Source organism: Corvus brachyrhynchos, unplaced genomic scaffold (genome assembly GCF_000691975.1).
Source record: "Corvus brachyrhynchos isolate BGI_N302 unplaced genomic scaffold, ASM69197v1 scaffold148, whole genome shotgun sequence".
In the NCBI taxonomy this organism is placed as follows: Eukaryota; Metazoa; Chordata; class Aves; order Passeriformes; family Corvidae; genus Corvus; species Corvus brachyrhynchos.
Genome location: NW_008239785.1, coordinates 2,194,612 through 2,206,543, shown reverse-complemented (window position 1 = coordinate 2,206,543; position 11,932 = coordinate 2,194,612). Strand labels below are relative to the sequence as shown.

The following is an 11,932-nucleotide window of genomic DNA, read 5'->3' as shown; positions in this document are numbered from 1 at the left end:
CCACCTGTCCCTGCCTGCAGCTACTCCCTCTGCCACATCTGCCTTCCAGCCACATCAGCCTGGCCCCACGCCATCCCTGCGGGGCTGGGGACAGAGATTCCTGCCAGGTCCTGCTGGAAGCATCAGCTCCCTGGGCTCTGCCTTAGCCAGGGCTGCGCTGGCGGGTCTGGGTGGGCTGCAGGGCCATGAGCCCCCTGGGATGGAAAGGCTTTGCCCTGGGAAGGGCTGGGGGCTCTGCTGGTTTGAGGGCACCTCCACCCACCGCAGTTTGCTGAGACACCCAGCACAGCCCCCACAAACAATGTGCCCCAGCCTGGCACCCCTTTCCACCACCATCACTACCACGAGCAGAGCACACCATGGCCAAGCCCTCCCTGAACAGCCCCCAGACCAGGCAGGGGTCCTGGCAGCCACCCCCCTGCCCACAGACATCTTTCCAGAGCCCTTGGAGCACATTCCCAGCCCACAGCCACCCTCAGCTGCACACTGCAGAGCCTCCCCAGGGAACCAGTCCAAACCACTTGGTCCTCCCTGTCCCAGACCCACAGCCGGCCCAGGACAAGCCTTCTGCAAACAACTCAGGTTGTTGGAAAGCAGCAAATAAAAGATGTGGTGGTGATTTTCTACACAGCCCATGCGTATTCCTGCCCTGCTTTGACCATGACCCCACCACGATGGCCGGAGGGAGGGCACCAGCTGGCATGAGGGGACATCCAGCACCCCTTGGGGTACCTCAGCCTCAAGGGAGAAGGGGCAAATCCAACCTCAGGTCATTCAGTGAAGGGTGGGATAAAGGCAGGGGTGACTCTGCCCTCAGGCAGGATCAGGAGATTCCATGGATCCAAGTGTTTGGCTTCTCCTTCTGCTTGAGACCCTCCAAACTCTGTCTCCTCCCAGGGAGGGGTTTGAGTGGCACATCAGGGCAGCAGCCCCAGCTTGTCCTCCCTCCCTGCCACACCAGCCATCACCAAAAGAACCAGAAAAAGTGCCACATCCCCATACCCAAGAAGGGAGAAGAGGCCTTGTGCATCTCATTAAATACAGGTAGAAATTTATTAAGGGGGGGAAAAAACCCACAGCTTTTAAAAAAAGTATCAAAAAGAGACAAATGAGGTGAAGTGTCTGTCTTTGGCTGGAGCAGCAACTGGAGGGACAGAGTGGGGCTGAAAACTGGCCCAGGGCGGAGGGAGGGATGCAGGGATGGATGCAGATGCTCCTGGGCTCACTCAGCAAGTGGTTGTGGAGAGGGAGCCAAGCTCTCAGCCCTTGAATATTCACCCCAGGACATCCTAACTGGGGGATTCCCACCTGCCCCCACGTAAAGAGCACTGAGGCCTCCAGCACCAAAGCAACACATCTCAGGGGAGAGACAGCCTGGCACCAGCCTGGGTCCAAACCAGCCCAGAGGGGGCACCTGGACCCGAGGAAGGACCTGCCTTCGTGCCATGGCTGGTGGGAGGGAGGAGGAGATACTGGGGAGAGCAGCCCAGGGCTGGGGGCAGGTGGGAATGTGCAGCCTCGGGCAGGGAAGAGGGAAGGTGACTGCCCCATCCTGCACTTCTCCATCTAAGCAGCACCACTGGAGGAAGGGAGGGCTACCTGGGTCTCCACGCTTTGAAAAAGGGAAAGGGGAAACAGCAGGGACTCAAGGCAGAAGGTGGGAGCACCGACAGCTTCTTGAGAGGTCTGTGGGCTCCAGAAGCAGCCACACAAGCCCCCCAGGGGGTTTTTCTCCATGTCTGCCCCCCACCATGGCACTACAAACATGGCCCTTGCTGCTCCTCCCCTTCTGAAAAGAGAATTTCACTGAAATAAGGGAAAGAAAAGCCCCCTGTCCCAAGTCCTGCCTCTCCATCCAGTGAGGAGCCAGGTGGGAAGGCACAAGCCTCCTTGGGGGCCTCAGGGGGACAAGGACTGAAAAATATCTTTGGAGCTCAGCTCTGAACATCTTGAAGCCACGACAGAGACTCCGGGGAGCCCAAAGTGGGGAAACCCTGGGCCTAAAGAGCTGTGGATAAAAAAAAGTGCCCCTGCAAAAAGGGGGTTGTGTTCACAGTATGAGCTGCAGCACCTCAGGCCACCGAGGTGGGACAGGGCCCAGGCTGGAGACTTCAGCAACTTCACCCCAGGACTGGGAATCCAGCCTGGCCATGGATACACCAAAATCCTGCTTCCCTCAGCCCTCTCCCCACACAGGCAGCAGCTGGAGTCAGTCCCCAAACCAGTTATGGCTTTCCAGCATCAGGAGGAAGCCCCAATGGGGTTCAAGGCAGGGCTGGCTCAGCCCTCCATCCCCAGCGTCGAGCAGAGGGTACCCCAAACCCACCATCCCTGAGGATGGAGCCACGCCCAGGGTCTGCCCCATCCCAGAGCAGCCACCACCATCTCCCACAGGCTGGGGAGGACCCATCCCATGGAAAACATGGCCTGTCCCAGCCCCATCCCCGCTGGCAGGGTCAGTGCAGGACCTGCTCCAGCTCGTACTTCTCGCAGAACTTGCTGGTGAAGGGCAGGCAGGTGAGGTACTCCACCCAGCGCCAGTTCACGGGGTACACGTAGAGCCACACCACCAGCGAGGCAAAGAGCCCCACGAAGACCAGCAGGGACACGATGATCATGACCCGCTTGCGGTACTTGTCCACCGTGCCAAAGGTGATGTAGGGCAGGAAGGCGAAGGACAGCAGGAGCCCGCTGAGGAAGCCGAAGAGGTGAGCGATGTTATCGATCCAGGGCAAGAGGCCGCAGATGAAGAGGAAGAGGACGATGCCAAAGAGGTTGAGGAAGGCTTTCCAGGGTTTCTCCAGCACTTGCCAGCTCTGGAAGAGCTCCACGAAGAGGCAGGCCAGCAAGCCGAACTGGGAGCCGGCAGGGCCCACCTGCAGGGATGGGGGAAGTCAGGGCTGGACACTGTGTCACCCCAGACAAACCCCATGTCCCCAAGGGATCAGCTCCTCCCCCAGCAAAGCGCGTTTGGCTCCTGTGTCCCTGTGCAGGATCCTGTATGGGGCTCAGGGGTGGGAGCCCAACCACGAGAGGATGAGGAGGGGAGCGGGGTGGGTGGTGCTGTTTTGGCAGAGCTGCTACTTTCTGTGACTCAGCAGCCAGACAGCATCACCCCCTCCCAGACCACGGCCCCATCCTGGCACACCCCTGGGGGGATTAGGGCCCTTGGCATGATCTCATTTAAAGCCCGACAGGGTTTGGCTGGCAGCAGATTAGCCATCTGCCTGCCCGGGGACCCAGCACGCTCACGGACACGTGGTGACATGTGACACACATGGCATGTGCCAACACCACACGTGGGGCAGGGACACCCCCCTCCCCCTCTCCCTACAGCAAAGCCTGCTGGGGGGGAGAATCTATGCTCCAGCCCCTTTCCCAAACCCCTGCCAGGATGGGGATGGAGAGCGGTGTCCTTTGGTCCCTGGGGAGCTGGCTGGATTTGGGGCAGTGCCCCCCAACCCTCACCTCTGCCCTGTAGGGCAGGAAGATGGCACTGGCCAGGTTGCCTGTGATGCCACTGAGGATGAAGATGATGGAGATGCGATGCCAGCCTGCCAGCTTCTCCAGGTCCCGCAGCACCGTCATCTGGAACGTCACCGACACCAGGCAGTGGATGATGCTGGGGGAGAGACCCTGTGTTAGAGACCCCTGCCCAGCCCTCCCACCCACTGCCCTGGGGCATGAGGCAGCTCCCAAAACACCCTCCACTGAAGGCACATGTTGCTGTAGTCCGGGAGTGCCCTTCCCTCTTCTCTCCCACCCCATCCCAGTGGACACTCCAGTCCCCAGTTCCCCCATCCCTGGGGATATGGGGGCTGCGGCTCCCCCAGCGTGCAGGAACAGGGACAGCCACAGGCGGTAGAACTGGTCAGGGACCTCCGGGTTGAGGAAGGGCAGGAGCCCACAGACCTCGTCCAGGCAGTGCACCTGCAAAGGCAGCAGGGTTGTCCCCAGAGCCACAGGGAGCAAAGGATGGGGCACAGGGATGGGTTGCCAATGATGCCATGTGCTGTAAGGGGATTCTGGATGGAGTGGGGCACCCACACTGCCCTGGTGCTGGAAAAGGAGCGGCTGAGCACCCCCAGTCGTCCAGGAGATGCTGAAGGGCTCTTTTCCTGCCTGGAATGTGCCTTTCTCAAGGACACCAGTGCTGCCCAGGTGAGGCTAGTTCAAGCCTGACATTTCTTGCTGCCCCACACCAGCAAGGTGGGCACAGCAGCAGGAGCCCAGCCAACAGCTGGGCATGTCCCTGCACTTTGCATCGCCCCTCCCAATGCCCATCCCAACCACGTCCCATTCCTGGCAGGATACTCTAAAGCCCTTTGGCATCAACATGGCTGCTAGCATTGCATCCCACATGCCCTGCCCATGCCTCCCTGGCCCTGCTCACCTGCGAGCAGAGCGTTGCCTCCTCATGGAAGTAGCCGTGCATGAAGTCGCAGTACTCCCGCGTGGTGATCTCACAGCTGGCAGGGGGCAGGAGGGGGCTCGCTGGGGGCAGGGCACACTCAGGACACCCCTGAGCATCCCCCTCTGCTCCCAGCCTGCTGCCACCATGCTTCCCATCCCTCAAGGCTCCCTAACCTCCCTCTCCCCCCCAGCTCTGGACACTGATGGGACAACACGAGGCAGGAGGGCAGAGGGGGGAGCCAAGCCAGGCACGCCCTTTGCCACGACCCACCTGCCCTTGGTGCCGATGCAGCAGGGCCTGCCCTTGATCTGGCAGTCTAGGTGGGCGAAGCCCGTGTGGTTGGTTTTGGTCTCGTAGGTGCAGATCTAGAAGCAGGAGGGAGAGGAGCCCTGGTCAGGGTCCGGCCCCAGGCTGTCCCTGCAGCCCCCTGCCTGGCTCATTGCCACTGCCCACCGTGGAGTCACCAGCTGATGGTGGCACCGGGCTCTTACCGGCCACTTGGTGATGTCATCTGGCCACACATGGGGTGGGTTGGATGCTGGCTCCTCACATGTCCTGGCGGGAGGAGGGGGATGAGTTGGGTGGGTCTGCCCAACACATCCCCCCTGCAAACCAGTAACCCCCTCATGCACAGACAGCTCTGGGACCTGCCCTGATCCTGCCCACAACACCCCACAGCAGCTCCTTCTGCAGGTGAACTGTGAAGAACTCAGAGCTGTTGGACAGCCCCACCGATGCCCACAGATGCTCCCATCCCAGCAGGACAAGCACAATGCAACAGCATCACCTGCTGCTGCCTGTGTTTAGGACAGGCCCCACCCTCAGGTTTCCCCACTGATTTCCTCTTCTTTATCACTCTCCTACAGCATGCAAAAGCCCCCTATTCCCTTAGATAAGAGGATTCAAGGCATCCAAGCTGAAAATGCAGCCTGCTGTGCTGTGTCCCACACATGGCCAGGTGACCGGGCCACCTCCACCCAGCTGCCACTCCTACCTGGGGTCCTGGTGACACACAGCCCCCGAGCTCCGCTTCTCTCCCGAGCCCATGGCTGGTGCGTTGCTGCCCGGCCACTTGATGAACGTTGCCAGCGTCTCCTGCAGGGAGCATGGAGAGACTGAGGATGCGGCAGGGAATGCCCAGCTCTGACCCCACACGCGTCCTGCCCTGGCGCAGTGCAGGGCCGAGATGGTTTCTCCCCCTTCCCCAGGGATCCCCAGCCCTTCCCGGTGCCCACGGCAGGGGCACGCACCGAGCAGTCCTGCGGCAGGGTCTGGATGCAGCCGGAGTTGTCGTTCTGGACGCAGCAGCCGGAGCCACGCTCCCGGTCCCGCTCGCGCTGGATGAGCCGCTCCACCTGCCGATCCTTCCGGATGCAGGGGGAGAACTTGGCTCCCAGGTGGATCAGGTCGATCTGGGAGGGAGGTGCCAGTCAAGGGGATGCTTTATCTGTGCACCTCCCTTCCCTGCAGCCATGCCCAGGGAGAGCTCAGCAGGGCAAGGGGGTCTCCATAGGCAATAGACAAAGGTCTCTGTTATCCTGGGGAGGGAAGGCAGGTGGGAAGGGGATGGGGTCTCTTCTGACCATCCCACTGTGATGCCACATGTCCCAGCGGGATGAGGGCCCAGGGGCCCAGGACAGCAGGCTGGAGTGAGGTGGTTAAGCTCTCCCCCCTGAGGAGAGGAGCACCTCAGAGAACCCCCTCAGCTCAGGGCAGGGGGAGCAGAGGGCAGAGCCTGTGGCTGGGGGCCAAGTGTCTGGCAGGGTCCTTACTGAGCTGGGCCCGATCCAGAAGTTTTCCTGCTGGATGTACTTGACACTCTCGTAGACACCCTTGTTCCTCAGCACCTGCCGAGAGAGGCCAGGGTCAGCTCCCACTGAAGGGATGGGTGCTGAGGGGGTGCACCCCTGTCTCCCTCCACTCAGGAGGGGCTGAGCAGCCCTTTCATCCAAAGGGAAGGGCTGCTGGGTCCCACCAGCAAGGCAGGACAGGGGAACAGCTCTGCTCCCACCACATATTCCGCTGCAACACGGTGCTGCTCATCCCCCTGCCCTGGCTATTTCACAGAGCCTCTCAAACGCTGGAGCCCCCCAAGATGCTCCCAGTCCTCGCAGGGAGCATGACACCATGGGACACTGGTGGTGACAGTCCCCCGAGAAAGATGGCTCTTAAACTTACTAACTCTGTCGTCACGTGCTGGGCGAAGCCGATGGGGGCGATGCCGTAGGTGCCGATGACCAGCAGGGTGATGAGGATGTGGACAAAGGTGATCCAGTACGTGAAATACGGCCTGGAGGGGACAGGACCCAAAATTGGAGCTGCTCAAAGATGGCTGGGCAAAGGGACACTGCAGTCCCCCAAGCTCTGATCCCCAAGCATTGAGGGGGACACATGTGTCCCGTGCCATCGGTGCCCCTCACCGGTGGCTGTCGGTGATCTCCAGCTGGGACTGCACGATGCTGCTCAGGCTGCGCCGGTACGTCCTGTTCAGCCACTTGCCCACCACCCCCAGCCCATAGTAGCGTTTCTTGCGGTCGAAGGCGAAGTGCTTCACTTTGGAAGTGATGCGCCTGCCCCGCCGCGGGGCCGGGCCCGTGCCGCTGGACACCGAAGTGAGCCGGACACCCTCCTGCCTGTGGAGAGAGGAGGAACCCATCACACCCGCCAAAAAGGACCAGCTGAGAAACACCCCATGGCCACAGCCCCGAGGATGCCCTGAGATGAGGCTCTGAGCACCTCCTGGCTCCATTCTCCCAGGAGCTTGCTGGAAAGGCCCGGTGCCTGCGGCAGGGATGGCTGGGGACATCGTCCTGCCTGCAGCAGGGCACCTGGACAGCCTCAGGGGCAGCACCTGCTGAGGGCTGGTACTCACGGGGTGGGCTGCTCCACCTCAGGGGACACCCTGGCATCCTCTGCCACCTGGTGCATGCGTAAGTATGTGGCTGACAGAGGCGGTGACTCGAAGACGTCATCGGGCATGGAGTACGTCTCATCGTGCATGCCCATCTGGAAGGAGGATGGATACGTGTCCTTGGATATGTGTAAATGGTCAGAAGGCTCCCCCTGACCGAGCATCCCCCTGGGGAGGGGGAGAGGGTGATCCCCAATGACATCCCACTAACGGCTCATCACAGGGTGTGAAATGTGCCCACGATGGCAACATCATTCCCTGCCACGCCCAAGGGCCATCACTGAGACTGGGGCACAGCAGCCACCGATGCCTCTGACACTACTGGGTGAAGTGCCAACACAGAGGTCCTTGTGAGAGCCCTGCTCCACACCCAGCCCTCTGTGCAGGGCGCTGGGACACGCCCCAGCTCCAGCAGCCAGCATGGAATGTCACTTGCCTTACTGAAGAAGGATGAGTCCAGGGTATCAGCAGCATCCACCATGTCCTCATCCATGAAGCTGGGGTACAGGAAGCTCCTCTTGCTCCTTTGCTTGGGAGCCAGTGGCTCCAGGACAGAGCGTCCCTTTGGCAGCACAAGCAAATGAAGGTAAGCAACCAGAAGCCCCTCAGCTTTTGCAGCACTGAGGGCTTCTCAGAGCTTCCCTCCCCAAACCCAAGTGGCAAGGATTCAATTCCAATCAGCCAGCATAGCCCCTTGTGTGGGGAGGAACTGGCAGAAGATGTTGCCTTTAGATCCTCAGAATCTGCACTGGACCATGGCCACGTTAGTCAGCATGACAAGTGACCTCTGAATTAGTCTGCTCCCAGATCCTCAAACCTATCCCCAAGGTTTGCCCAGGGCTCCTCAGGAGCAAGACAATTGCTGGAGAGGCTTCCTCACTCCTCAGCAATGGAACCCAGAAGTTGTTTTTCCTCACGTTGTCCAATTTTCACCAAAACTTCTACTTTTAAGTAGAGCTCAGGTTAAAAACACCAATCTCCCCCCTCAATCCCGCCCTGGAGAGACAGCAGTCTCCATGCAAAGCAAAAAGCCAGAAAGCAAAGATGATGGGTGAAGGACAGAACTGAAACCCAGCTCAGGAAGAAGATGATCCTCTCCATGCTCCCAAAACTCACACGGAGAAGGGCTGCGGCCGCCTTGAAGCTCATGTGGGCGACAGACTCCCTCTTCCTGCGCGGCAGGCGGCCGTAGCCCGAGCGGATGCTGTTGAAGGACGCCAAGGAGACAACGCCGGGGGTGAGCGGGGGCAGGACATGGTGGGGTGTGTGGGGACGGTCAGTCTCGTCAGGATGGCGGAAGGGACGGCCCCTGGCCAGGGGGTCCACGATCTGGGGGAAGGAAGAGGTGTGAGTGCCAGGAGGGCAGAGCTGGGAGCGGGACCCTTCACCCCAAGTTTTACCTTGGGCATCTTGGCAGGCTTGGGTGACTCGGTGGCTTGGAAGGAGGGCCCCTCCTGGCTGGGCAGCTCCATGTCACGATAGGCAGGCTTCAGCTTGCCGTACCTCATGCTGCAGTGCTGCAGGCCCTTGCGCTGCCACTGCTGCCGATTCCCCTCCCAGTCGCTGCTGACGCCAAACCACTGCGCTGTGCCCCTGCACACACGGTGGGAACACTTGTCACACAGCTGGTCCCCCACCCCAGGTACCACCTTTCCACCCTCTGGCAGGCAGCTGGGCTTGGGGTGTCTCAGCCTAGCCTGCAGCAGGGTGGTTTTGACCCAGCTATGGGTCAAAGGGAAGTGGAGGAAAGTGATTCTTGCACTCCCTTCTGAGACACGATTCTCCAGCCCCACCCCAAGTCCTCTGCCAGTACCCACAATGTCCTGACACGGCCCTCTCCGAGTGACCCAGCCATGGCTGGAGCCACCCTGCCCTCACTTGCGGATGCTCTGGGACAGGGAAGTCTGCCGGCGGAAGCCGGGCCGGCGCTCCAGGCGGGGCTCCTGCAGGCTCTTGCTCTTGCGGTAGATGGGCACCTTGGAGGGCTGGAAGGCAGAGCAGGGCATTAGGGACAGGATGGCACCGGGCAGCCCCCCAAACCCAGCGTGGGACTGATGCAGCTCCATCACTCACCTCCTTGCGGGCACCATCCTCCTCCGCCTCCCGGGGCGGGATGACGATGGAGAGGTTGGGGGGCTTCTTGCTCTGCAGGCGGCTGCTGCTGGAGCGGCTGCCCCCATTCTTGTCCCCGGCTGACATCCTGGGCCGGTGGTGGTTGGCAGGCTGGCAGAGAGCAGGGAGTCAGCCAGAAGGGCAGAAATATTCCCCCAGGAGCTCGTGTGTGAGGAAAGGCTGGGTCCCAGCAGGAGATGGGGCGCCACCAGTGGGACGCCACCAGCCTGAGCCCCCTGTGTCCCTGGCTGTGCTGGTGAGACCTTGCCGTCGTGAGCCCAGCTGCTGCATCCCCAAAACCCACATTCCATCCCTGAATTTGGATGGACAGGAAGGCTTACATTAACCACTGCCAGTCCCTCGGGGTCACCAACACCACCCCGTCACCTGCTGGGAGTAGGGCAGGGATGGCAACAGTGACCAGGTCAGAGCATCCCCCCCCCATCCCAGCACATGCCTGTGGGACACCCAGATTTCACACCCTGCCAGGATGAGCCTGACCATCAGGCCTTGGAAATATTGCCTTAGAAGTATGAGGGATCCCAGTAATCCCTGGCCAGGCCTGTGGCTCACAGCTGCAGCACACAGAAACACCAGCCCTCCCAGTTTGGCAAGGGAGCCAAGGGGAGATTGCAGGGGGTGTCTCCTCTTGCCTGGGCAGGGTGGGAAGGGAGGGGACACAGCCAGGCAGGGGACACACAGAGCCTGAAAACACCTGATCCACATCCCCACATGCACCACAGCTCCCACATGGACATGGACCCGCCATGTGTTGGGGTGCCCCAAGTAGGGGAGATGCAGGACATTCCCCTCTGGCATGTGCAGGTGCACACCAGGCTGGGAGACTGAATCCTCCCTGGCACCACGTGCAAGCTTAACAGCCAAGACGTGGTTAATTCCTCAAGAAATCCCCTCCCGAGGGTCCCCACAGCCAGCTCTACCAGGCAGGGCTTTGCAGGAGAAGTAATTCCATCTGAGTGCAAGAGAACAAGGCCCAGATCCTATTAGGGACTACGAGAGCAATCAAAAGGGAGGCACAGCCCTCTCTGACCTCTTCTCATCCTCCTTGGCCATGTGCCAATTCCCCAGGGACTCACACAGGCCTCACGATCATCTCTTGTCCCCCAGGACTGCCATGGCCATGGGAATGGTGTCACCTGCCACGTTTGCACAGTGCCACTGGCTGCAAAATGCCAGCTGGATCCACAGGCCTGGCTCTTCTCCCTGCCCAAGATCCCAATGACCAGACCCCTACACCCTCTCCTTAGGCAACGTCACTTGAGCAACCAGATGAGTGACTGAGGTCCCACCAGCCCCCTCTGCAACAGGATCCCATTGGCAGCCCATTCCCAAAGCAAGAGTCAGGGACAGGGACACTTTTGCAGCTCCCTCAGCACTTGGAGTCCTGAACACAACCCTCCCCTTAGACCACACCACAAGCAAAGCCTGGCTTTAGGAGCATGGGGTGCCCAAGGGATCAGCTTCATGGGATGCAGGAGTCCAGAACCAGCTCCCCAGGGATGGGAAAGCCTGGAGCTGGCAGCACTAGCTGGAACTGCTGCCCTCCATCAGCTCCTGGGCCATGTGATAGTCTTCTGCTCCTGCATTAAAATGGGAGCTGGGCTCCCTCTCCAGCATCAAAGCTGGGAGCAATCAACTCCCAAATTTCCCCTGGGGGCTCAGCCAGTGTTGGTCCCCACGAGGGTCTCCTCACCTCATAAGAGTGACAGGGATCCTGCGCAGTGATGGCAAACACCCACGGCAGCCTTCCTCTGCCTCCGTCCTTCACGCACGGGACCCCTGGGACACAGCCAAATTCCTCCTGCGAGGAGAGGCTGCGATGAAAAACCATGCATGGGAAAGCAGGCAAGGGCTGCAGGAGCATCCCAGGAGAGGCAGAGCTGAGCTCAGTGCTCCCTAGAGCTTGGGGACAGGGCTGCAGGTGGCTGGACACCAGGGACAGGGATCAGCGGCTGGCACAGGGCAGCAGGAGGAGGAAAAGCCCCCATTTAGAGCAATGCTCCGTGGCAGGGAACAGCATGGCGCAGGCAGGGAGTTTTCTCCTGCTGCTGCCAGGCAAAGCTCTCAGGAAGCGAGACACCCAGGAAGAGCAGGCATGGAACATGAGTGCCTCGCTGGGTATTTCATAGCTGCTAAACTGGGAGAGTGCCAGCCCCAGCAAGCAAAACCTTCCGTCCCACTGGGGAGCTGGAGACTGTTTTCCTCCCAGGGCAGCCAGCAATGAGCCTGAGATGCCAGCTGCTCTGGAGACCTGGGAATGGGAACACGCTGGGGTCAGAGCAATCCCTGGGGCACCCTCAGCCTTCTCCAGCTCTGGGGAATGGCTCTGAGTGGTGAGAGCCAGAAGCACAGAAACTGGAGCCAAACTCTTACACAGCCCCACTCTTACACGCCCATCCCAAAATCCCATCTCCAACTGCCCCCATCACACCCCAGACAGCCCCAGATCTCTGTGCTTCCCAGCAAAGCAGGTT

At 60.5% G+C, this 11,932-nt stretch overlaps 2 protein-coding genes across 4 annotated transcripts in view; one reads left to right on the top strand and one right to left on the bottom strand.

Moving 5' to 3' along the window:
- The window catches only part of AANAT (aralkylamine N-acetyltransferase), a 9,906-nt gene extending 8,997 nt beyond the window's left edge, over positions 1–909 (top strand). Inside the window, exon 5 of the mRNA XM_008640621.2 lies at positions 898–909. Coding sequence (XP_008638843.1) covers positions 898–909 — 12 coding nt within the window. The remainder of the gene's footprint in view (positions 1–897) is intronic.
- Positions 910–1,029: 120 nt separating this feature from the next.
- Positions 1,030–11,422, bottom strand: RHBDF2 (rhomboid 5 homolog 2). Of its 3 annotated transcripts, none has more exons than XM_017743277.1 (18): positions 11,152–11,422; positions 9,399–9,548; positions 9,143–9,310; positions 8,726–8,918; positions 8,442–8,654; positions 7,762–7,887; positions 7,287–7,420; positions 6,835–7,047; positions 6,593–6,704; positions 6,187–6,261; positions 5,665–5,826; positions 5,409–5,509; positions 4,906–4,969; positions 4,685–4,779; positions 4,394–4,469; positions 3,834–3,930; positions 3,469–3,626; positions 1,030–2,876 (listed from the first exon to the last, which is right to left on the bottom strand). In XM_017743277.1, exons 1-18 carry the CDS (start codon positions 11,154–11,156, stop codon positions 2,457–2,459), a joined length of 2,562 nt encoding a protein of 853 aa, XP_017598766.1. In that variant the 5' UTR covers positions 11,157–11,422; the 3' UTR covers positions 1,030–2,456. The 3 variants fall into 3 exon arrangements, with proteins under 3 accessions (XP_017598766.1, XP_017598765.1, XP_017598764.1); XM_017743276.1 differs by having other exon boundaries at positions 3,469–3,622; positions 3,830–3,930; positions 9,204–9,310; positions 11,152–11,409; XM_017743275.1 differs by having other exon boundaries at positions 9,204–9,310; positions 11,152–11,409.
- Positions 11,423–11,932: the final 510 nt, after the last annotated feature.